Here is a 26243-nt window from a genome sequence, read left to right as displayed (position 1 = left end):
TGATCGGGGAAGTCGATGGGTTCTCTAACTCCTCTTGAGTTTTCTAAAAAAGTAACTTTTAAGTTCACGACCTATCTTTTTTCTTTGATAATAAATTAAAAAAAATTAAATAATCTTATAATATGATGATAAATCACTTCGCACCAGTGTATAACATTTTTTATTCTTTGTTATTAATTGGGTGTTCCTCATGTATCTCATTTTGTGAGAATTAGAAAAGATTTATATTTGTGCACAATTTTTTCTTTATTATTATACTATAAAAAGAGAATCTTCCTACCTTTTCAGGTACAGGTGAATTTATTTAACATGGAACCATTTACCCTAATACCCTAGTGAGTAAAAACCTGCTAAAAGACCAGTACGTTCATATCAAGCCGCTAGTCTTGGTTAATTATGTCACAAACCGCCCAAGCAAATTGCTTTCAAAGTTTTCTTCAAATGATGATACCCCAAGTCTTAAACTTCATTAATTATTCTACCAACATGGGCTCACTAATTATTTCTTCATTGAACTAATCTGGGGGTTCTTAGCCTGGTGCAGATCTATATTGGTATTAAAAGTCTAAAAGTATCGTCATCGCTATCAGGAAGAATAGAAGTTTTGGACTGTCACTGCAAAACTTGCTAATGAGACTCATCTTAGGCTCAATCTTTTCATCTCTATACTTCATGCTTTGGGACCATTAGACCTGTTCTTCAATTGATATCTTCAAATGGATTGGCACTCAAGTGCCCATCTACAAGGAGAAGGGTAGACATCCGACAAGGAAATTGATTTGACACACCACAAAGTTGCATAGCTAAAACACTATTGGGTGACATTTAGCTAAAATAATCCGTCAATGTAGAATTTAATTAGCACAACACTAACGAGAATATGCGAGTAATTCACTTTTCAAAATAAAAATATACCATATTCGAGAATATGCGAGTCATTCATAATTCATCATAGTATTACAGTTCCTATCACAGACAGTTAGGTGTAAAAAGTCAGAGATTTAATAATGGTATTTTGGAGAATGATTTTCCTGGCCACAGAGAAGAAATAGGTTTTTCAAAGGAACATGAGCACCTCTCAGGTAAGTTTCTTGGTGGTAAAACTGGCCAATGAAAGAAAAATATTACACCTTAAGCTAAGAAAAAAATATGAGCAATCTATATCAATCACTTCCAATTCAAATGCAGAAAGGGAATACGAACTAACCTACAAGAAAGCTCATTTAATTACCCAACGTTCTGGTTGTAAAAACATCCCAGCTATTAGATTTTTAATTTCACTAAAGCTGTATTGGCCTGTGAGGGCATGTGCATGTCGTTCAGTGAGACAGTTGAGGATCTTGCCAACTCACCAAAACAATAGCATTCAAGTGGCATTTTGTCAGTTTTGCCCATGTGGCACATACTATATATTCAAAATTATGAATTCTTTTAAACTACTCACTATACCAGAAATTTTATGAGGATATTGAGTACTGACTGCTATCAGAAGCTTAAACAGGACATTCTCAAGGCTGCAGCAACCTGATTCCGATTCTACTGCATAAGAAATGGCAACAGAAGCTGATACTTCAGATCCTACATCTCTAATGGTAAGCAACACCTCATCTCTATGATCTGCACCATATTGATTTTCATGATGTCTATAGAATGGAAAAACCGTGTGTGATCTTGTATCACAAGGATGATTTTTCTAAATAATATCATGTTGTGATGATCTGTGTCTTTGAATGGCGTGAGTGGGTTTCTGGAGAGGAATTTTTCCAAATTTGTGCAAGATCAGGTGATTCCTATGCCACGTTTGGAACTAGGATCTGTGGATGTATAGGGAAGGAAAATAAATGCTCTTATATGCATGAAAAAATGTATAAACATAAATTATTCATTTTCTTTTCAACAAAGAAAGAAAATCCTTGTAAAAATGGAGGGCAAGAGTATCTACAAGCAACCTTAAAAAGATTAGAACTACACTGTATTTTCCACAACCAGAATTCCCTGAAGTAGATTTCCAAGAAACAATGAAGTTGCCATGGTTCCAGCCTTGATAAGTGTGTGTGTGTGGGTGTATATAATAAATTTGTAGGAATCTACCCAGTTATTCTCAGGAAAATTTCTGTCTTCAACCATCTGTCAATATTATCCCTTGATTCTGTGCTTATGAATGTTCATTTTGTTAACTTTCTATGTGATCTTGAAGATATATATGGCTGAAAGAGTATAAAACAAAACCACAAACATCCATAGGAGCATAAGGCGATTAACATCTTTCTAATCACATTTCCAAATGGCATCCTTGTTAATCCTAATTGAATACCTTTAAGTGTTTCTTATGTCATAAATAAGAGAAAAAAAACCCATTTATAAAGCTAGATACTAGATATACCAACAATATTTAGTGTTCCAGCATAAAATTCACTCATCCTAAGGGTGTAATTGTTCAAACTAGAATAATTTGTGTTTGATACTATCATAGTCATTCTCTAGTACTAAACTCAGCTGATTATAACATAAATCTGCACTACTCTCTGATAAAAAGAAACAAAAATCTGCACTATTAAATCATTCTTCTCCATTTTTTAGATATGGACATTAAGGACCGTAAATCTATGTTGAATAGTTAGGTATTCTCCTAGTTTACAGTGCTTACAACATAAGCTGCCTCTCGTCTAATAAAAAAGTAGTTTATTTGGGCAGTTGATAAGCCATTTTTATGTGTGACAAGTGTTCATCTCGCTACTTGAACCTAGAATTAGCTATGATGAGCTCATATGCTATCATAAAATCCAAAAGCTTTGCCCTCAGTATTTCTTTCTCCAAATCCATAACCTCCATGTGCATATCCATATACTGATTCACTTGAGACAAGACCTTTTAAGTTGTCTCCTATAAAAATCTTCTCTACCTAGGTATTCCTTGCACTAACCCCTCTGAATCCTCCCAAAATTTTGTCTTTATTTCTTCACTTAACCCATCTTGTGGTGCATATGTACTAACAATGTTCATAGTCTCTTTCTCCAAGAACAACCTTAGTAGCAATAATCATGTCTCCCATTTTCCTTGCATCTGCTACCCCATCCTTTAAAGTATCATCGATAATAATCCCCACCTTGTTATTTGCATGATTCTTCCTGAGTACCAATCTTTATATCTGAATTTTGTTAATATTTTAGCCTTCTCTCCAATCCATCTTGTCCCTTGAAGGCACATAGTTTATATCCAGACTTGATTTCTCACTAAGAGGGTTATGCTCCAACAATTTTCTCATCTGTCTAGAACTTGTGATGTTTGGTCTGATAAGTCTTAATTTAAGTACAACGGAACTGGATTAAGAATGGATGTTATATATTGTATATTCTGTCTAATAGTTGAAGATGAGAAAGGGAAATTAGTAAAAGGTTGTTCTTTGGTGCATGAAACTTTAATCTAACACTTAATATAATCCTTAGGACAAGTGCCTCTCTACAAAATATCAATCTTTATGCCAGGTTCTAGTTTGCTGAAGCTGCTGCACAACACTAACTCTTATTGTGCAGCCTCCTCAACTGTTTTGATAGTTGTTTTCTTGAAGAAGCCTTTTTATCACAAAGCTGAAGGCAAGAAATTCACTTTTCTTTCATTGACTGCAGAAAAGAGAAATGGAAGACAAAGAGCCTACAGGTGAACTTGTAAATATACCTGTCAATAAGGTTCCCCCAGAAAAAAAGAAAAAAATTGAATCTTGGCTTAGCCAACCTCTTGATACCATTAAAATATTGGAAAAGACTGAAATCATGCATGTAGAAGAAGACAATATTGAGGTTGCAAGTGTAAATGCCACCAATAAAGACAATATTGGAATGACTATGGGAGAAATTTATACAAAATTGCCCAGACTTGCTGATGAAGTGAAGAATATTGAAGAAAATCAATTGAATACCAAAGAACTTGGTGGCTGGCTGGAGGAGGAGAATAGAGGCATGGTAAGAGATCAGAAGACCATAGGGGAGGCAAGCTCCTGTCAAAATGCAGGAGTCATAATTCAAACTCCAGATTTGATAGAAGATTTGGGAATGGATTTTGAAAAATTAACAGGTCTTTCCAACAAGGAGGAAAGGATGGAGCATGCATCAAGTAAAGATACAGAGGATGAAAAAAATGAGGGAAAGGAAATTCCAGGTGATGATGTGAGAGATCATTGTATCTTAAGAGAAACAGTCTGCCCAGAAAATCAAAAAACAGAAGAGGCAACAGAAAGCAGTGATGCTGCAACGGAAAAGCTTAGTAGCTCACTGATCCCTGCACCAGACATAGATGTGAATCTTAAAGAGAACTCCAGCATGGAATGCAAGGAAGGAAGACAAGAAACAGTTGAATTAAGAAAGAAGTTGAAAGATGCAACTTCAACAGAAGTTCCAAAAGAGAACGTAGAATCTTTTTTTGTTGAAAAAGTTGAAAATATGTGCTTTGAGAAAATAGGCAAGTCAGAGATACCCCATGAAGAATCTGAAACTGGGTTGAATGATATCATCAAGGATGATCAAGATGAATCAGACAACCAAAATACAATCCTTGAAAATATTGCAAAAGCCAATAGCAGTCAAATTATGACAGGTAAGGATAATGAGAACCTTCAACCAGAAGCTGATATAGCATTTAGTAAGCCAAAAGAAAGCATGAGGAGAAGACAAAGTGGGAACCTCCCATCAGCAGAAGTGCAGACAAAAGAATGCAAACATGAAGAAGTTATGGTTATGGCAGGTGAAGATGACAGTGTGGCTGCAGAGGACAAAAAAGAAATATTAAAATATGAGGAAGACTCAAAGCAGTTCATACAGAAAATTGAACCAGGAAATGCAAACCTGAGAAACCCCTTGGATGTAGCTCAGGAGGAGATTGTAACAACTTCCACTAATAAGCATTCTGAGAAGATCACCAACAGAGAGAAGCAAGTATCGGTTCATAGTCTGGAAGAAATCCTTAGGGAAACAACGAAGGATGAAACCAATGAGAAGGATTTTCCAGAAGACAAGGTCAGATTTTATTATATTCAATGAAGTGATTTATTATATTCCTGTGAACATTTCAAGATCTAGCTTATTTTATATGCCTGATGCAAAGTCAATCAACAGTATTTGGATAAGATACATGAAGAAAGGAGAAGTCTATGAAAAAAAAAAAGGTCAAGACTTGAAAACACAATTCTTTGAATTGAAATTCTTCACCTGAGAACCATCAACACTTGGTCCTTATAAAGACTACTGGACCTTACCAATAGGAGACATGAAACGACTTTATCTCAACAACTTCAACAACTTTGTCTAATGAACCTAACAATTAAATGCTAAATATCAGGAACACACTAGACATGGGAACATGTGCTAACAGAAAACATGGGAAACAGTTTTTATAACTTGAATTACTCAATAGTCTAGAGAGTTCCATTCCAAAGGACATATTCACTGAAGGGGCACCAAAGATGGAAGCAACCTCCAGAAGTAAGGTGGGAACTAAACCTGAAAAGGATTGTAGACCGAACACTGAAGAAGGGTTAAATGAGGTAAATGCTGAGTAGAAAGGTGAACCGAAAAATGCAAACTTGGAAAGCCCCTTAGGTGTAGCTTTGGAGGGTTTTAAAGCAACTTTAGGTGATGAGTATAATCAAACAATTGGCAATACTGAAGACTTGCCAGAAGCCCTGAAGAACTCACTAAAGTGATTGCCCTTGACATGAATAAAAGCAAAGTTCCCAAAGAAAAGGTTAAGAATAGAAATTATCATCACCTTTTTTGTAGTTTCTTATATCAGCACAATGAATAGTCTTCTTGTGCAGATTTTAAGCTTAGCTAATTTGTATACATGTGATGCAGAATCTTCATCCAGCTGGCGTAGATGAGATGATCAGAAATGAGGCGTCTGACATTCCAAACAAGAATGGTAATGACTTTTATGTCACCCATCCTCCACAGGAAGAAACAATCCAAGTGGGAAATGAAAATCGGGATCAAGTTTCCACATCAGAACTGGGGGAAAAAGTTCAGGAAGAATTTGAAGTTCCCAAGGAAGAAGAAAAGCATGCTAATGACAGAGGTCTAGACAATACCATTCCAGCACATACATGCACTGAAGGGGCAATAAACCTGGAACCAACGGCAACAACATGTAAGACACAGAATAAGCTTCAAAAGTCAGGCAAACTTAGCACAGAAGAAGAATTAAAGGGGGTCAATCCTGAGGAGAAAAGTGAACCAGAAAAAGAAAATCTGGGAAGCCCCTTGGATGTAGGTTCTGAGAAAATTAACACAATAACTGTCAATGAGCAGGCCGAAATGATTGTCAAGGAGGAAAAATCTAGAAGCCCCGAAAGGGTCCAAGAAGAAAGGACAGAGAAAACAATAACAGATAATGATATCATGGAGAAGGAAATATCAGAAGAAAAGGTTAACATTAGCACATTTGAACTTTTCAATGTAACAAAATAAAAAAATTATCTTCTTCTAAAGAGTTCAGGATTTAGCTGATCTTTTTTGTTATTGATGCAGAATGTCTCAGGATCTGATTTGGATGATAAGATGACAAGTTCAGAAATTGAGATCATCAACAAGAATGATACAGAATTATGTGTCAACCATCTGGTTGTTGAAGAAACAGTGGAAATGCCAGGTGAAAAAAATGTTGCAGTTTCCATGTCAAAATTTGGGCATCAAGTTCATGAAGAGTTTGAAGTTCCCATGGAAGAGGAAAATCAGGTTAATGAGAGCAGTCCAGGCAATATCAATCCAGGAGATAGATGCACTAAAGGTCCAATAAACCTGGAACCAACCCCAGCATGTACGACAGAGCACAAGCTTGAAAAGTGTGGTGAACTTACCACAAATGAGGAATTAAAGGGGATCAATCCTGAGGAGAAAATGGACCCAGAGAAAGAAAATCTGGTAAGCCCCTCAATTGTAGGTTCTGAGAAAATTAACACAATTGCTGTAGATGAGCAGGCTGAAATGATTGTCAACGAGCAGAAACCTAGAAGCCCCAAAGGCATACATGTTGAAACAACAGATGAAACTATAATTGCTAATGACATTGAGGAGGAAATTTCAGAAGAAAAGGTAAGGATTAGCAAATTTGAACTTCTAATAATGAATTAAACAATAATCTTATTGCTAAGATTTGGGATTTAGTTGATCTTTTGTGTTATGGATGCAGAGTGTCGAGAAATCTGATTTTGATGAAAGGATTATAATTTCAGAAACTGAGATCCTGAACCAGAATGATAATGAGTTAGGTGACAACCATCTGGCTGTGGAACAAACAGTGGAAGTGAGAGGTCAAAAAGATGATGCAGTTTCCATGTCTGAATTGGGGGATCAAGTTCATAAAGAATTTGAAGTTCCCAAGGAAGAGGAAAAGCATGTTAATGAGAGAGGTCAAGATAATACAATTCCAGAAAATACATGCACTGAAGGGCCAATACACCTGGAATCAACCCCAACATCTAAGATAGAGAATGTGTTTGAAAAGTGTGATGAACTTAGCACAGAAGAGGAATTAAAGGGGATCAATCCTGAGGAGAAAAGTGAACCACAAAAAGCAAACCAGGGAAGCCTCTCAGATGTAGGTTCCAAGGAAATTAATATCATAGCTGTCAATCAAGAGGATGGAATGATTGTCAAGGAGCAAAACCTTATAATCTCCAAAAGAGTCCATGAGGAAAGGATGGCAGATAAAACCATAATTTACAATGAGGAGGAAATCTTAAAAGAAAAGGTAAGGACTAGCAAATTTTGAACTTTTCAACATAATGAATTAAATAGTAATCTTATTGCAAAGAGTTTGGGATTTAGCTGATCTTTTGTGTTATTGATGCAGAGTGTCTCAGAATCTGATATAAATGATAGGATTACAAGTTCAGAAACAGAGATCCTGAGCAAGAATGGTACTGATTTAGGTGACAACCATCTGGTTGTGGAACAAAGAGTGGAAGTAGGAAGTCAAAAAGATGATGCAGTTTCCAGATCAGAATTGCATGAGCGAGCGCAAGAAGAATTTGACGTTCCCAAGGAAGAGGACAAGCAAAACAATGAGAACAATTCAGACAATAGCTTTCCAGCACATACATGCACTGATGGGGCAATAAACCCTGAAACAATCACAACAACATGCAATACAGATAATGAGCTTGAAAATGGTGGTGAACATAGCACAAAAGAGGAATCAAATGAGAACAATCCTGAGGAGAAACACAAATTAGAAAAAGAAAACCTGGAAAGCCCCTCGGATGTAGGTTCTGAGGAAATTAACACAATTGCAGTCAATGAGGAGGCTGAAATGATTGTCAAGGCAGAAAAACCTAGAAGCCCTGAAGGAATCCATGAAGAAAGGACACATGAAACAATAATTGCTAATGATATCAAGGTGGAAGAAATTTCAGAAGAGAAGGTTAAAATTTAAAATTTTTGAGTTTTTAACTATTCATTATAATTAATTAAATAATTACCTTCTTGCAAAGATTTCAGAATTTACTTGACCTTTTGTGTTATGGATGCAGAATGTCTTGGCTTTTGATTTGGATGATACGATTAAAAGTTCTGATATTGAGATCCTAAACGAGAATGATACTGAATTAGGTGCCAACCATCTTGTTGTGGAACAAACAGTGGAAGTGGGAGGTCAAAAAGATGATGTAATTTCCACGTCAGCATTGGGGGATCAAGCTCATGAAGAATTTGAGGTCCCCAAGGAAGAGGAAAAGCATATTAATGAGAAAGGTCCAGACAATAAGGTTCCAGAACATACATGCACTGAAGGGGCAATAGACCTGAAACCAATAGCAACAACAATTAAGACAGAGAATAAGCTTGAAAAGTGCGATGAACTTAGCACAGAAGAGGAACTAAAGGAGATCAACTCTGAGAAGAAAAATGAACAAGAAAAAGAAAACCTGGGAAGCCTCTCAAATGATGAGGAAATTGGCACAATAGCTGTCAATGAAGAGGCTGAAATGTTTGTCGAGGAGAAAAACCCTATAATCTCCAAAGGAGTCCATGAGGAAAGGAGGAAATATAAAACAATAATTTTCCATGATAGCAAAGAGGAGGAAATTTCAGAAGAAAAGGTTAGGCTCTGCAAATTTGAACTTTTCATTGTAATGAATTAAATAATTATCTTCTCACCAAGTGTTTAGATTTCAGCCGATATTTTATTTTACAGATGCAGAATGTTTTGGAGTCTGATTTGGATGATAAGATTACAAGTTCAGAAATTGAGATCATAAAGAAGAGTGAGACTGATTTATGTGTCAACAATCTTGTTGAGGAAGAAACAGTGGAAGTGGGAGGTCAAAAAGATGGAGTTTCCATGTCAGAATTGGGGGATCAAGTTCATGAAGAATATGAAGTTCCCAAGGAAGACGAAAAGCAACATAATCAGAGATGTCCAGACAATAACATTCTAGAACATACATGCACTGAAGCGGCAATAAACCCAGAACCAACTTCAACTACATGTATGGCAGAGAACAAGCTTGAAAAGTGTGGTGAACTTAGCACAGAAGAGGAAATAAAGGAGATAAATCCCGACGAGAACAGTGACCCAGAACAAGCAAACCAGGTAAGCACTTCGATTGTATTTTCTGAGGAAATTAACACAATTCTTGTAAATGAGCAGGCTGACATAATTGTCAATGAGCAAACAACTAGAAGTCCCAAAGGCCTACAGGAGCAAAGAAGTACGGATGAAACAATAATCACCAGTGATATCAAGGAGGAAAATTCAGAAGAAAAGGTAAGGATTAGAAAATTTGGACTTTTCATCATAATAAACTAAATAATAACCTTATTGCAAAGAGTTCAGGATTTAGCGGATCTTTTCTGTTATGGATGCAGAATGTCTTGGAATCTGATTTTGATGACAGGATTACAAGTTCAGAAACTGTGAACCTGAACAGGAATGATACTGATTTATGGGACAACCATCTGGTCATGGAACAAAAAGTGGAAATTGGAGGTCAAAAGGATGATGCAGTTTTCGCATCAGAAGTGGGGGTTCAAGCTCATGAAGAATTTGAAATTCCCACGGAAGAGGAAGAGTATGTCCATGAGAGATGTCCAGACAATAACATTCCAGAACAAACATGCACTGAACGGGCAATAAACCCTGAACCAACCCCAACAACATGTAAGATAGAAAATGAGATTGAAAAGTGCGGTGAACATAGCACAGAAAAGGAATTAAAGGGGATCGATCCTGAGGAGATAAGTGAACCAGAAAAAGCAAACCTGGGAAGCCCCTCAGATGTAGATTATGACGAAATTAACACAATTGCAGTCAATAAGCAGGCTGAAATGATAGTCAGGGAGGAAAACCCTAGGAGTCTCGAAGGAGTCCATAAAGAAAGAACAATAGATGAAACAAAAGTTGCTAATGATATCAAAGGGGAAGAAATTTCAGAAAAAAAGGTTAGAACTTGCAAATTTGAATTTCTCATCATAATTAATTAAAGAATTATCTTATGTCAAAGAGTTCAGGTTTTAGCTTATCTATTGTGTTCCTGATGCAGAATGTCTTGGCATCTGATTTGGATGGAAAGATTACAAGTTCAGAAATTGAGATACTAGACAAGAATGAGACTGATTTATGTGTCAATGATCTAGTTGAGGAAGAAACAGTAGAAGTGGATTGTCAAAAAGACGATGCACTGTCCATTTCAGAATTGGGGGATCAAGTTTACAATGAAATTGAAGTTCCCAAGGAAGAGGAAAAGCAAGTTAATGAGAGAGGTCTAGACAATACAATCCCAGAACAAACATGCACAGAAGGGGCAACAAACCCAGAACAAACCTCAACAACATGTAAGACAGAGAATAAACTTGAAATTTGTGGTGAACTTAGCACAGAAGAGTCATTAAAGGAGGTCAATCCAGACAAGGAAAGTGAACCAGAAATAGCAAACCTGGTAAGCCCCTCAATTGTAGGTTCTGAGAAAATTAACACAATTGTTGTAAATGAGCAGGCTGAAATGATTGTCAACAAGCAAACACCTATAAACTCCAAAGATGTGCACGAGGAAAGAAATTCACAAGAAATGATAATTGTCCACGATATCAAGGAGGAAAATTCAGAAGAAAAGGTATGGATTGGTAAATCTAAACTTTTCGTCATAGTGAATTAAATAATAATCTTATTGCAAAGAGCTCAGGATTTAGCTGATCTTTTGTGTTACAGATGCAGAATGTCTTGGAACCTGATTTTGATGATAGCATTACAAGTTCAGAACCTGAGATCCTGAACTGGAATGATACTGATTTACATGGCGATCATCTGATTGTGAAACAAACAGTAGAAGTGGGAGGTCAAAATGGTGATGCAGTTTCCAGGTCTGAACTGGGGGATCAAGTTCACGAAGAATTCGAAGTTGCCAAGGCAGAGGAAATATATATAAATGAGAGAGGTCCAGACAACAGCATTGCAAAACATACATGCATCGATGGGGCAATAACCCAGGAACCAACCCCAACAACATGCAAGACAGAAAATGAGCTTGAAAAGAGTGGTGAACTTAGCACAGTAATGGAATTAAAGGGGATCAGCCATGAGGAGAAAAGTGAACCAGAAAAGGCAAACCAGGGAAGCTCCCTGGACAAAGGTTATAAGGAAATTAACACAATAGTCAATGATGAGCAAGCAGAAATGATTGTCAAGGAGGGAAAACCTAAAAGCCCCGAAGGAGTCCATGAAGAAAGAACGACAGATGGAACAATGATTGCCACTGATATCAAAGAGGAAGAAATTTCAGAAGAAAAGGTTAGGATTTGCAAATTTGAACTTTTCATCACAATTAAATAAATAATTATCTTGTTGCAAAGAGTTCAGGATATAGCTGATCTTTTGTTGCTACTGATGCAGAATGTTTTGGAATCTGATTTTGATGATAAGATTGGATGTTCTGAAATTGAGATCCTAAACAAGAATGATAAAGAGTTATGTCTCTACCATCTGGTTGTGGAAGAAACAGTGGAAATGTTAGGTCAAAACGATAATGCAGTCTCTACGTCAGAATTGGGGGATCAAGTTCGCAATGACATTGAGGGTTCCAAGGACGAGGAAAAGCATGTTAATGAGAGAGGTCTAGACAATACCATTCCAGGATATATCCACACTGAAGGGACAACCAACCTGGAACAAACCTCATCAGCATGTAAGACAGAGAGTAAGCTTGAAAATTATGATGAACTTAGCACAGAAGAGGAATTAAAGCAGATCAATCCTGAGGGGGAAATTGAACCAGAAATGGACATGGTAAGCCCCTCAATTTTATGTTGTGAGGAAATTAACACAATTCCTGTAAAGAAGCAGGCTGAAATGATAGTCAACAATCAAACACATATAAGCCCTGATATCACTGAGGAAAATTCAGAAGAAAAGGTAAGGATTGGCAAATTTGAACTTTTTCATCATAATGTTTTAAATAAGAATCTTATTGCAATGAGTTCAGGATTTTGCTGATCTTTTGTGTCATGGGTGCAGAATGTCATGGAAACTGATTTTGATGATAGGATTACAAGTTCAGAACCTGAGATCCAGAAGAATGATACTGATTCAGCTGACAACCATCTGATTGTGGAACAAACAGTAGAAGTGGTAGGCCAAAAGGATGATGCATTTTCCATGTTAGAACTGGGGGATCAAGTTCATAAAGAATTTGAAGTTAACAAGGAAGAGGAAAAACATGTAGATGAGAGAGGTTCAGACAATAGCATTGCAGAACCTACATGCACTGGTGGAGCAATAACCTCAGAACAAGCCCCAACAACATGCAAGACAGAAAATGAGCTCAAAAAGTGTGGTGAACTTACCACAGAAGTGGAATTAAAGGGGATCGATACTGAGGATAGCTGTGATTCTGAAAAAGCAAACTGGGGAAGCCCCTCAGATGTAAGTTCTGAGGAAATTAACACAGTTGCAGTCAATGAGCAGGCTGAAGTGATTGCCAATGATATCAAAGATGAAGGAATTTCAAACGAAAAGGTTAGGATTTGCAAATTTGAATTTCTCTCCATAATTAATTATATAACTATCTTGTTGTATAAAGTTCAAGATTTACCTGATCTTTTGTTGTTACTGATGCAGAATGTCTTGGCATATGATTTGGATAACAAGATTGGAAGTTCAGAAATTGTGATCCCAAACAAGAATGATACTGAGTTATGTCTCAACCATCTGGTTGTCCAAGAAACAGTGGAAGTGCTAGGTCAAAAAGATGATGCAGTGTCTACATCAGAAATGGGCAATCAAGTTCATAATGAAATTGAAGTTCCCAAGGAAGGGGAAAAGCATGTTAATGAGAGAGCTCCAGACAATACCGTTCCAGAACATGTATGCACTGAAGGGCCAATAAACCATGAACAAAACCCAACAACATGTAAGAAAGAAAATGAATCTGAAAAGGATGGTGAAGTTAGCACAGAAATGGAGTTACAGGGGATCAATCTTGAGGAGAAAAGTGAACCAGAAAAAGCAAACCTGGGAAGCCTCTCGGATGTAGGTTATGAGGAAATTAACACGGTTGCCATCAGTGAGGAGGCTGAAATGATTGTAAAGGAGGAAAAACCTACAAGCCCCAAAGGAGTCCATGAAAAAAGAGGGACAGAAGAAACAATAATTGCCAATGACATCAAAGAGGAAGTAATTTCAGATGAAACGGTTAGGATTTTCAAATTTTAACTTTTAATAGTTATTAATTAAATTATTATCTTGCGGCAAAGAGTTCAGGATTAAGCTGCTCTTTTGTTGTTATAGATGCAGAATGTTTCGGGATCTTATTTGAATGATAAGATTGGATGTTCAGAAATTGAGATTATAAACAAGAATGATACTGAGTTATGTCTCAACCATCTGGTTGCGGAAACAGTGGAAGTTCACAATGAAATTGAACTACCCAAGGTAAAGGAAGAGCATGATAGTGAGAGAGCACCAGACAATACCATTCTAGAACACGTGTGCACCACTGAAGGGGCAACAAACCCAGAACAAATCTCAACAACATGTAATGAAGAGAATACGCTTCAAAATACCGGTGAAGTTAGCACAGAAGAGGAATTAAAGGAGATCAACCTTGAGGATGAAAGTGAACCGGAAAAAGTAAAGCTGGCAAACCCCTCAATTGTAGGTTGTGAGGAAATTACCGCAATTCCTGTAAATGATCAGGCTGAAATGATGGTGAAAAATCAAACACCTACAAGCCCTGAAGACGTACATGAGGAAAGGAATTCAGATGAAATGATAATTTCAGGCAATCTCAAGGAGGAAAATTCAGAAGAGAAGGTAAGAACTGGCAAATTTTAACCTTTCATCATAATGAGTTAAATGAGAATCCTATTGCAAAGAGTTCAAGATTTCGCTGATCTTTTGTGTTATTGATGCAGAATGCAATGGAATCAGATTTTCATGATAGCATTACAAGTTCAGCAATTGAGATCCTGAACAGGAATGATACTGATTTAGGTGACAACCATCTGATTGTGGAACAAACAGTAGAAGTGGGAGGTCAGAAAGATGATGCAGTTTCCATGTCCGAACTTGGGGATCAAGTGCATGAAGAATTTGTAGCTGCAAAGGAAGAGGAAAAATATGTAAAGGAGAGAGGTACAGACAATATCATTACATTACATACATGCACTGATGGAGCAATAACCCTGGAACCCACCCCAACAACATGCAAGACAGAAAATGAGATTGAAATGGGTGGTGAAGTTAGCACAGAAATGGAATTACAGGGGATCAATCTTGAGGAGAAAAGTGAACTAGAAAAAGCAAACCTGGGAAGCCCCTCGGATGTAGGTTATGAGGAAATTAACATGGTTGCCTTCAGTGAGGAGGCTGAAATGATTGTAAAGGAGGAAAAACCTACAAGCCCCAAAGGAGTCCAAGAAGAAAGAGGGAGAGAAAAAACAATAATTGCCAATGATATCAAAGAGGAAGAAATTTCAGATGAAAAGGTTAGGATTTTCAAATTTTAACTTTTCATAGTTATTAATTAAATAATTATCTTGTGGCAAAGAGTTAAGGATTAAGCTGATCATTTGTTGCTATAGATGCAGAATGTCTCGGCATCTTATTTGGATGATAAGATTGGATGTTCAGAAATTGAGATTATAAACAAGAATGATACTGATTTATGTCTCAACCATCTGGTTGCGGAAGAAACAGTGGAAGTTCACAATGAAATTGAACTACCCAAGGTAGAGGAAGAGCATGATAGTGAGAGAGCTCCATACAAAACCATTCTAGAACACATGTGCACTACTGAAGGGACAATAAACCCAGAACAAATCTCAACATGTAATGAAGAGAATAAGCTTCAAAATTCTGGTGAAGTTAGCAGAGACGAGGAATTAGAGGAGATCAACCCTGAGGAGGAAAGTGAACCGGAAAAAGTAAAGCTGGTAAACCCCTCAATTGTAGGTTGTGAGGAAATTACCGCAATTCCTGTAAATGATCAGGCTGAAATGATGGTGAACAATCAAACACCTACAAGCCCCGAAGACGTACATGAGGAAAGGAGTTCAGATGAAATGATAATTGCAGGCGATCTCAAGGAGGAAAATTCAGAAGAGAAGGTAAGAATTGACAAATTTTAACCATTCCTCATAATGAATTAAATAAGAAATTGTAAAAGAGTTCAAGATTTCACTGATCTTTTGTGTTCTTGATGCAGAATGTCATGGAATCAGATTTTCATGATAGCATTACAAGTTCAGCAATTGAGATCCTGAACAGGAATGATACTGATTTAGGTGACAACCATCTGATTGTGGAACAAGCAGTAGAAGTGGGAGGTCAAAAAGATGATGCAGTTTCCATGTCCGAACTTGGGGATCAAGTGCATGAAGAATTTGAAGCTGCAAAGGAAGAGGAAAAATATTTAAAGGAGAGAGCAACAGACAATATCATTACATTACATACATGCACTGATGGAGCAATAACCCCGGAACCCACCCCAACAACATGCAAGAAAGAAAATGAGATTGAAATGGGTGGTGAAGTTAGCACAGAAATGGAATTACAGGGGATCAATCTTGAGGAGAAAAGTGAACCAGAAAAAGCAAACCTGGGAAGCCCCTCGGATGTAGGTTATGAGGAAATTAACACGGTTTCCATCAGTGAGGAGGCTGAAATGATTGTAAAGGAGGAAAAACCTACAAGCCCCAAAGGAGTCCATGAAGAAAGAGGGACAGAAGAAACAATAATTGCCAATGATATCAAAGAGGAAGTAATTTCAGATGAAAAGGTTAGGATTTTCAAATTTTAACTTTTCATAGTTATTAATTAAATTATTATCTTGTGGCAAAGAGTTCAGGATTAAGCTGATCATTTGTTGTTATAGATGCAGAATGTCTCGGCATCTTATTTGGATGATAAGATTGGATGTTCAGAAATTGAGATTATAAACAAGAATGATACTGATTTATGTCTCAACCATCTGGTTGCGGAAGAAACAGTGGAAGTTCACAATGAAATTGAACTACCCAAGGTAGAGGAAGAGCATGATAGTGAGAGAGCTCCATACAATACCATTATAGAACACATGTGCACTACTGAAGGGACAATAAACCCAGAACAAATCTCAACAACATGTAATGAAGAGAATAAGCTTCAAAATTCTGGTGAAGCTAGCACAGACGAGGAATTAAAGGAGATCAACCCTGAGGAGGAAAGTAAACCAGAAAAAGTAAAGCTGGTAAGCCCCTCAATTGTAGGTTGTGAGGAAATTAGCGCAATTCCTGTAAATGATCAGGCTGAAATGATGATGAAAAATCAAACACCTACAAGCCCTAAAGACGTGCATGAGGAAAGGAGTTCAGATGAAATGATAATTGCAGGGGATCTCAAGGAGGAAAATTCAGAAGAGAAGGTAAGAATTGGCAAATTTTAATCTTTCATCATAATGAATTAAATAAGAAATTGTAAAAGAGTTCAAGATTTCACTGATCTTTTGTGTTATTGATGCAGAATGTAATGGAATCAGATTTTCATGATAGCATTACAAGTTCAGCAATTGAGATCCTGAACAGGAATGATACTGATTTAGGTGACAACCATCTGATTGTGGAACAAGCAGTAGAAGTGGGAGGTCAAAAAGATGATGCAGTTTCCATGTCCGAACTTGGGGATCAAGTGCATGAAGAATTTGAAGCTGCAAAGGAAGAGGAAAAATATTTAAAGGAGAGAGCAACAGACAATATCATTACATTACATACATGCACTGATGGAGCAATAACCCCGGAACCCACCCCAACAACATGCAAGAAAGAAAATGAGATTGAAATGGGTGGTGAAGTTAGCACAGAAATGAAATTACAGGGGATCAATCTTGAGAGAAAAGTGAACCAGAAAAAGCAAACCTGGGAAGCCCCTCGGATGTAGGTTATGAGGAAATTAACACGGTTGCCATCAGTGAGGAGGCTGAAATGATTGTAAAGGAGGAAAAACCTACAAGCCCCAAAGGAGTCCATGAAGAAAGAGGGACAGAAGAAACAATAATTGCCAATGACATCAAAGAGGAAGCAATTTCAGATGAAAAGGTCAGGATTTTCAAATTTTAACTTTTCATAGTTATTAATTAAATAATTATCTTGTGGCAAAGAGTTCAGGATTAAGCTGATCATTTGTTGTTATAGATGCAGAATGTCTCGGCATCTTATTTGGATGATAAGATTGGGTGTTCAGAAATTGAGATTATAAACAAGAATGATACTGATTTATGTCTCAACCATCTGGTTGCGGAAGAAACAGTGGAAGTTCACAATGAAATTGAACTACCCAAGGTAGAGGAAGAGCATGATAGTGAGAGAGCACCAGACAATGCCATTCTAGAACACCTGTGCACTACTGAAGGGGCAACAAACCCAGAACAAATCTCAACAACAGTTAATGAAGAGAATAAGCTTCAAAATTCTGGTGAAGTTAGCACAGAAGAGGAATTAAAGGAGATCAACCCTGAGGAGGAAAGTGAACCGGAAAAAGTAAAGCTGGTAAACCCCTCAATTGTAGGTTGTGAGGAAATTAGCGCAATTCCTGTAAATGATCAGGCTGAAATGATGGTGAACAATCAAACACCTACAAGCCCTGAAGACGTACATGAGGAAAGGAGTTCAGATGAAATGATAATTTCAGGCGATCTCAAGGAAAATTCAGAAGAGAAGGTAAGAATTGGCAAATTTTAACTTTTTCATCATAATGAATTAAATAAGAATCCTATTGCAAAGAGTTCAAGATTTTGCTGATCTTTTGTGTTATTGATGCAGAATGTCATGGAATCAGATTTTCATGATAGCATTAGAATTTCAGAAATTGAGATCCTGAACAGGAATGATACTGATTTAGGCGACAACCATCTGATTGTGGAACATACAGTAGAAGTGGGAGGTCAAAAAGATGATGCAGTTTCCATGTCCGAACTTGGGGATCAAGTGCATGAAGAATTTGAAGCTGCAAAGGAAGAGGAAAAATATGCAAAGAAGAGAGGTCCAGACAATATCATTATAGAACATACATGCACTGATGGAGCAATAACCCTGGAACCCACCCCAACAACATGCAAGACAGAAAATGAGATTGAAATGGGTGGTGAAGTTAGCACAGAAATGGAATTACAGGGGATCAATCTTGAGGAGAAAAGTGAACCAGAAAAAGAAAACCTGGGAAGCCCCTCAGATGTAGGTTATGAGGAAATTAACACGGTTGCCATCAGTGAGGAGGCTGAAATGATTGTAAAGGAGGAAAAACCTACAAGCCCCAAAGGAGTCCATGAAGAAAGAGGGACAGAAGAAAAAATAATTGCCAACTATATCAAAGAGGAAGAAATTTCAGATGAAAAGGTTAGGATTTTCAAATTTTAACTTTTCATTATAATTAATTAAATAATTATCTTCTTGCAAAGAGTTAGGGTTAAGTTGATTCTTTGTTGTTACTATCGCAGAATGTCTTGGCATCTTATTTGGATGATAAGATTGTATCTTCAGAAATTGAGATCCCAAACAAGAATGATACTGAATTATGTCTCAACCATCTTGTTGTCAAAGATATAGTGGAAGTGTTAGGTCAAGAAGATGATGCAGTCTCTATGTCAGAATTGGGGGATCAACTTCACAACGAAATCAAACTAACCAAGGTAGAGGAAAAGCATGATAATAAAAAAGGTCTAGACAATACAATTCTGGAACATGGATGCACTACAGAAGGGGCAACAAACCCAGACCAAACCTCAACAACATGTAGTACAGAGAATAAGCTTCAAACTTTTGGTGAAGTTAGCAGTAGCACAGAAGAGGAATTAAAGGAAATCAATACTGAGGAGGAAAGTGAACCAGAAAAAACAAACCTTGTAAGCTCCTCAATTGTAGGCTTTGAGGAAATTAGCACAATTCCTGTAAATAAGGAGGCTGAAATGATTGTCAACAATCAAACACCTATAAGCCCCAACAACGGACATGAGGAAAGAAGTTCAGATGAAACGATAATTGTGCATGATATCAGGGAGGAAAATTCAGAAGAAAAGGTAAGGATTAGCAAATTTGAACTTTTTCATCATAATGAATTGAACAAAAATCTTATTGCAAAGAGTTCTAGATTTTGCTGATCTTCTGTGTTATGGATGCAGAACGTCAAGGAATCTGATTTTGATAATACAATTACAAGTTCAGAAACTGAGATCCTGAAAGGGAATGACACTGTTTTAGGCAACAACAATCTCATTGTGCAACAAACAGTAGAACTGGCAGGACAAAAAGATGATGCAGTCTCTATGTCAAAATTGGGGGATCAAGTTCACAATGAAATTGAAGTTCCCATGGACGAGGAAAAGCATGCTAATGAGAGAGGTCTAGACAGTATCATTCCAGAACATGCAAGCACTGAAGGGTCAATAAACCAGAAACCAACCCCAATAACATGCAAGATAGAAGATGAACTTGAAAACTGTGGTGAATTTAGCACAGAAGTGGAATTACAGGGGATTAATCTTGAGGAGAAATGTGATTCTGGTAAAGCAAATCTGGGAAGCCCCTTAGCTGTAGGTTCTGAGGATATTAACACAATTGCAGCAAACAAGCAGGCTGAAATTATTGTCAAGGAGGAAAAACCTAGAAGCGCCCATGGAGTCCATGAAGAAAGAATGACAGGTGAAACAATAATTGCCAACACTATCAAAGAGCAAGAAATTTCAGGAGAAAAGGTTAGGATTTTCAAATCTTGACATTTTATCATAATTAATTAAATAATTATCTTGTAAAAAAGAGTTCAGGATTAAGCTGATCTTTTGTTGTTACAGATGCAGACTGTCTTGGCATCTTATTTGGATGATAAGATCGGATGTTCAAAAATTGAAATCCTAAACAAGAACAATACTGAATTAAGTCTCAACCATCTGGTTGTTGAAGAAACAGTGGAAGTGTTAGGTCAAGAACATGCAGATGCAGTCTCTATGTCAGAATTGGGTGATCAAATTCACAATGAAATTGAACTACCCAAGGTAGAGGAAAATCATGATAATGAGAGAGATGCAGACAATACTATTCTAGAACATGCATGCACTATTGAAGGGGCAACAAACCCAGAACAAACCTCAATGACATGTAATACAGAGAATAGGCTTCAAAATTCTGGTGAGGTTAGCACAGAAGAGGAATTAAACGAGATTGATCCTGAGGAGGAAATTGAACCAGAAAAAGCAAACCTGGTAAGCCCCTCAAATGTAGGTTGTGAGGAAATTAGCCCAATTCCTGTAAATGAGCAGGCTGAAATGATTGTCAATGATCAAACACCTACAAGCCCCAAAGACATACGTGAGAAAAGATCTTCAGATGAAATGATAATTTCCCATGATATCAAAGAGGAAAATTCAAAAGAAAAGGTAAGGATTGGCAAATTTGAACTTTTTCATCATAATGAATTAAATAAGTATCTTATAGCAAAGAGTTCAGGATTTTGCTGATGTTTTGTGTAATGGATCCAGAATGTCGCAGGATCAGATTTTGATGATAGGATTATAAGTTCAGGAACTGAGATCCTGAACAAGAATGGTACTGATTTAAGTGACAACCATCTGATTGTGGGACAAACAGTAGAAGTGTTAGGTCAAAAAGATGATGCAGTTTCCATGTCGGAACTGGGGGATCATGTTCATGAAGAATTTGAAGTTGCCAAGGAAAAAGAGAAACGTGTAAATGAGAGAGGTCCAGACAATAGCAATGCAAAACATACATGCACTGATGAAGCAAGAACCCTGGAACCAGCCCCAACAACATCCAAGTCTGGTAAAATTAGGACAGAAGAGGAATTATTGGGGATCAATCCTGAGGAGAAATGTGATTCTGAAAAAGCATACCAGGGAAGCCACTCAAATGTATGTTCTGAAGAAATTAACACTATTGCAGTGAACAAACAGGCTGGAATGATTGTCAAGGAGGAAAACCCTAGAAGCCCCCATGGAATCCATGAAGAAAGAAAGACAGATGAAAAACTAATTGGCAACAATATCAAAGATGAAGAAATTTCAGATGAAAAGGTTAGGATTTGCAAATTTGAACTTCTCTTCATAACTAATTAAATAACTATCTTGTTGCAAAAAGTTAAGGATTTAGCTGATCTTTTGTTGTTACTGATGCAGAATGTCTCGGCATCATATTTGGATGATAAGATTACAAGTTTAGAAATTGAGATCCTAAACAAGAACAATACTGAGTCATGTCTCAACCATCTAGTTGTACAAGAAACAGTGGAAGTGGTAGGTCAAAAAGATGATGTAGTTTTGATGTCAGAATTGGGGGATCAAGTTCACAATGAAGTTGATATTCCTAAGGAAGATGAAAAGCATGCTAATGAGAGAGGTCCAGACAATACCATTCTAGAACATGCATGCATTGAAGGGTTAAGAAACTGGGAACCAACCCGAACTACATTTAAGACAGAAAATGAGCTTGAAAAGTTCAGTGAACTTGGCACAGAAATGGAATTAAAGGGGATTAATCTTGAGGAGAAAAGTGAACCAGAAAAAGTAAACCAGGGAAGTGCTTTTGACATAGGATATGAGGATATTAATACAACTGCAGTCAATCAGCAGGTCGAAACGATTGTCAAGGAGGAAAAACTTAGAAGCCCTAACGGAGTCGATGAAGAAAGAATGACAGATGAAACAATGATTGCCACCGATACCAAAGAAGAAGAAATTTCAAAAGAAAAGGTCAGGATTCTCAAATTTGAACTTTTCATCATAATTAAGTAAATAATTATCTTGTTGCATAAAGTTCAAGATTTGGCTGATTTTTTGCTGTTACTGATACAGAATGTCTCAGAATCTTATTTGGATGATACGATTGGAAGTTCAGAAATTGAGATACTAAACAAGAATGATACAGAGTTATGTCTCAACCATCTGGTTGTCAAAGAAACAATCGAAGTGTTAGGTCAAAAAGATGATGCAGTCTCTATGTCAGAATTGGGGGATCAAGCTCAGAATGAAATTCAGGTTTCCAAGGAAGAGGAAAAGCATGATAATGAGACTGCATCAACATATAAGACAGAGAATAAGCTTTGCACAGAAGGGGTATTAAAGGAAATCAATCCTGAGGATAAAAGTGAACCAGAAAAAGCAAACCTGGTAAGGCCCTCAATTGTAGGTTCTGAGGAAATTAACATAATTCCTGTAAATGATCAGACTGAAATGATTGTTAGCGAGCAGTCACCTAGAGTCCCTGAAGGCATGAATGAGGAAAGAAATACAGATGAAACAATAATTGTTAGCAATATCAAGAAGGAAATATCAGAAGAAAAGGTAAGGATTGGCAAATTTGAGCCTTTCATCAGAATAAAAAAAAAAAAAATCTTATTGGAAAGGGTTCAGGATTTAGCTAATCTTTTTTGTTGTTGATGCAGAATGTCTCAAAATCTGATTTCGATGATGGGATTACAAGTTCAGAAACTGAGATCTTGAACAAGAATGATACTGATTCGTGTGACAACCATCTGGTTGTGGAACAAATGGTGGAAGCGGGATGTGAAAAAGTCTATCCAGTTTCCATGTTAGAATTGGGGGATCAAGTTCATGAAGAATTTGAAGTTCCCAAGGAAGAGGAAAAACTTGTTAATGAAAGAGGTCCAGACAATACCATTCCAGAACATACGTGCACTGAAGAGCGAATAAACCTGGAACCAGCCCCAACAACATGTAAGACAGAAAATGAGCTTGAAAAGTGTGGTGAGTTTAGCACAGAGGAGGAATTAAAGGGGATCAATCCTGAGGAGAAATTTGAATCTGAAAAGGCAAACCTGGGACTCCCCTCAGAAGTAGGTTCTGATGACATTAGCACAATTGGAGTCCATGAGCAGGCTGAAATGATTGTCAAGGAGGGAAAACCAAGAAGCCCCAATGTAGCCCATGAAGAAAGAAATACAGATGAAACAATAATTGCCAATTTTATCAAGGAGGAAGAAATTTCAGAAGCAAAGGTTAGGATTTGCAAATTTTGAATTTTTCATTAATTAATTAAATATCTTGTTGCAAAGAGTTCAGGATTTAGCTGGTCTTTTGTTGTTTTTGATGCAGAATGCCTTGGGATCTGATTTGGATGATAATATTACAAGTTCAGAAAATGAAATCCAAAACAAGAATGGTATTGATTTATCTTTCAACCATCTGGTTGCTGAAGAAACAATGGAAGTAGAAGGTCAAAAAGATGATGCAGTTTCCACATCAGAATTGGGGGATCAAGTCCATAAAGAATTTGAAGTTCCCAAGGAAGAGGAAAAGTTTGTTAATATGATTCCAGAACATAGATGCACTGTTGGGGCAATAAACCCAGAACCAACTGCAGCAACATGTAAGGCAGAGGATAAACTTCAGAAGTCTGGTGAACTTAGCACAGAAGAGGAATTAAATGAGATCAATCCTAAGGAGAAAATTGAACCAGAAAACAAGACATTTGAAACACTCGGAATTGCAGAGAGTAGCATTTTAGATAGTACAACCACTGAAAGGGCAGTAAACATGGAAGTGACTTCAACAAGATGTGAGATGCACTTCAAACTTGAAAAGAATCTCGAACTGAACTCTGAAGTGGAGTCAAAGGGGATAACAGCCACAGATTACAAAAAATATGAGACATATCAGAAAGAAAAAAGTCCTGAAACTGAGTTTCAAATAACAATGGAAGGTGAGTAGTTCCAGAACTTATAATTTTCCCCACCAGTATACTTTGTATGCCAGAAACTTCAGTAATCATTGTCACCAACTTTAGAGGGTATTATGTGATAATTAATGACACAGGATGTAGGATACAATAAATCAATATCAATTTCCAAAACTACTTACGTTTTTGGAAAGGCAACACAAATTACCAGAAGAGGTTCATCTGAATATTATTGTTGGTAGCAAGAATTCTAGGAACTTAGGGAAAAATGATACCTGTAGCTACATTGAAAAACCAGGATACTAATTAGTTAGTGCCATTCCTCAACTACACAAATGTGACTGAAACCATTATAGTCAAGCATTTTGTGGCTTTCAAGCAGTCAAAACTAGGGTTACTGACTCAATTTTACTTTATTGTGAAAAGAAAAAGACTATCCAAGGAATATTGACTTTGCAAGAATGTCCACTGCCTCACAGGCACTTATCTCAAGATTGGCCACAAAGGAAAACCTTACCCAAAGTAATAGAAACTATTCATCAATTTTTAAGCACAACACTATAGAGAAGCACCTTTATTGCAAGAGATTTGCCATCTCTTCAGTGTTTAATGCAGTCAGTGATGTTAGTAAATGGATGCATAAAGAATCCTTTTTTTTTTCTTTTCTTCTTTTTGCGTGATAAACCATAAAGCATGAATACCCATGTGTCATTCAAACCATTTGGGCTTATCCAATCTTGACAACTAGTGAGACATCAACATACATCAGCTTATGTCATGTGGCATGATGACTTTGCAGGAGTTGGGTATATATTTGAATGTTGGAGCACTTGTATTTTTATATGCTTCTTTGACAGTGTGCTTTTGAGCTAGACTTTTTCTCATGTATAATTAATTGACTATTTAATTCAAATGCTTTTCACATTTTTGGTATAGTACTGTTGATGAAATAATGTTTCATATGGTTTTTGCTATTTAAATGTATATATTCAACCTAAATGAAAATTTCTTTCTGTGTTTGGTGGTACGTCGATATTATTTTATAGAAATATCAAATAGAAAACATAAAAAAAAATATTCTTTTGTCATAATAGCCACTTTGTTCAGGTTCAAATTGTCATTTTCTCCAAATCACTGTACCACATATCCGCATCTATATCCATACTTTGCTATTTAGGTGATCAACCACTTGTACAAGATAACACGACATCCCAGATTCTTGCATATGTTCTAATAGTGGAGTTTAACATTTCATAGAAAACACTGTACGACATGAGACGGAAGGAACTGTGCACATATGTACAAGGAAGGAAATTCACAGATTACTAACATCTTATGCAGGTAATGACAATGATAAAACTATAGAGGAACATGTTCCTGCCAAGAGTAATGCTCTATTTTGCACTGGAGAAGAAGAATATCATCATGATCAAGAGGATAAGAACAGACAAATCAGTTTAACAGAAGCATTACCTGAATTGGAGTTAGATAGTGTGGATCAGAGTTGTGATAGATCAAATCAGACAAACATCAATGACCCAATTATATATGAAAAGGTCAATTTCAACTTCATGTATAACTTTCTCTGAATTTTTTTTTTTTTTTCTACTTCCTGTTCATTAACATGCATTGTCATGGATCATTCAGGTACTCATGGGCCCTAAGATAGCTGACAGGGGTGAAGGCACAGAAAAAGAGATGAAAAGTGAAAAGCTATTTGTTACAGATCACTCACCAGAATCCACTGGTCAACACATAACAAAGTACTCTCAAGAAAATGATACAAAGGTAAATAAGGGCAAAGTTGAGATTAACACGATAGCCAATAAAGAAGATAAAAGAGAGAAGTAGATCTCCTGATCAAAAAAAACAAAGACACGTTTTTTCTATGCAAAGTATCCTCTTTCAATGATTTCCAGAAGTGGTACGCTTACTCTGAATTGGTAATCTGAGTCCCAGGGAGAAATATCATCCTTTCTAAGTTGATCTAAAATTTTAAATCAATTATGCCAACAAGCCAGGACCTTGGAGTTTATTAGAGATCCATTCACAATTTTAGAGGAAGTTCTCTTCCATACTCTTTAA

General features: G+C 36.8%; 1 protein-coding gene across 38 annotated transcripts; it reads left to right on the top strand.

Annotated features, from left to right (window-relative positions):
- The first annotated feature begins 1449 nt into the window (after positions 1-1449).
- Positions 1450-26146, top strand: LOC127799271 (uncharacterized). 38 transcript variants are annotated; one of them, XM_052333145.1, is made up of 31 exons: positions 1450-1592; positions 3627-5009; positions 5847-6416; positions 6519-7082; positions 7180-7740; positions 7843-8412; positions 8522-9088; positions 9184-9756; positions 9858-10430; positions 10532-11101; positions 11197-11775; positions 11878-12396; positions 12499-12999; positions 13102-13674; positions 13771-14295; positions 14397-14969; positions 15066-15590; positions 15689-16103; positions 17398-17555; positions 17658-18176; positions 18279-18851; positions 18953-19531; positions 19634-20206; positions 20303-20884; positions 20987-21538; positions 21641-22213; positions 22316-22804; positions 22906-23478; positions 23576-24182; positions 25500-25714; positions 25806-26146. In XM_052333145.1, exons 1-31 carry the CDS (start codon positions 1551-1553, stop codon positions 26007-26009), a joined length of 16380 nt encoding a protein of 5459 aa, XP_052189105.1. In that variant the 5' UTR covers positions 1450-1550; the 3' UTR covers positions 26010-26146. The 38 variants fall into 38 exon arrangements, 37 of the variants coding, with proteins under 37 accessions (XP_052189105.1, XP_052189098.1, XP_052189100.1 ...); XM_052333138.1 differs by having other exon boundaries at positions 17652-18176; XM_052333140.1 differs by lacking the exon at positions 17398-17555 and adding an exon at positions 16358-16504 and having other exon boundaries at positions 15689-16261; positions 17799-18176.
- Positions 26147-26243: the final 97 nt, after the last annotated feature.

This window comes from Diospyros lotus, chromosome 4, assembly GCF_014633365.1.
Source record: "Diospyros lotus cultivar Yz01 chromosome 4, ASM1463336v1, whole genome shotgun sequence".
NCBI lineage: Eukaryota > Viridiplantae > Streptophyta > Magnoliopsida > Ericales > Ebenaceae > Diospyros > Diospyros lotus.
Note: the sequence above shows the minus strand (reverse complement) of the source record. Positions and strands in the feature narration are given on the sequence as shown.

Coding starts and splice junctions, on each gene's coding strand:
- LOC127799271 (XM_052333137.1), top strand. CDS start 1,551: ATGGCAACAGAAGCTGATACTTCAGATCCTACATCTCTAATG. Junction 14,970..15,065: donor AAGAAATTTCAGATGAAAAG/GTTAGGATTTTC, acceptor TTGTTGCTATAG/ATGCAGAATGTCTCGGCATC. Junction 20,885..20,986: donor AGGAAAATTCAAAAGAAAAG/GTAAGGATTGGC, acceptor TAATGGATCCAG/AATGTCGCAGGATCAGATTT.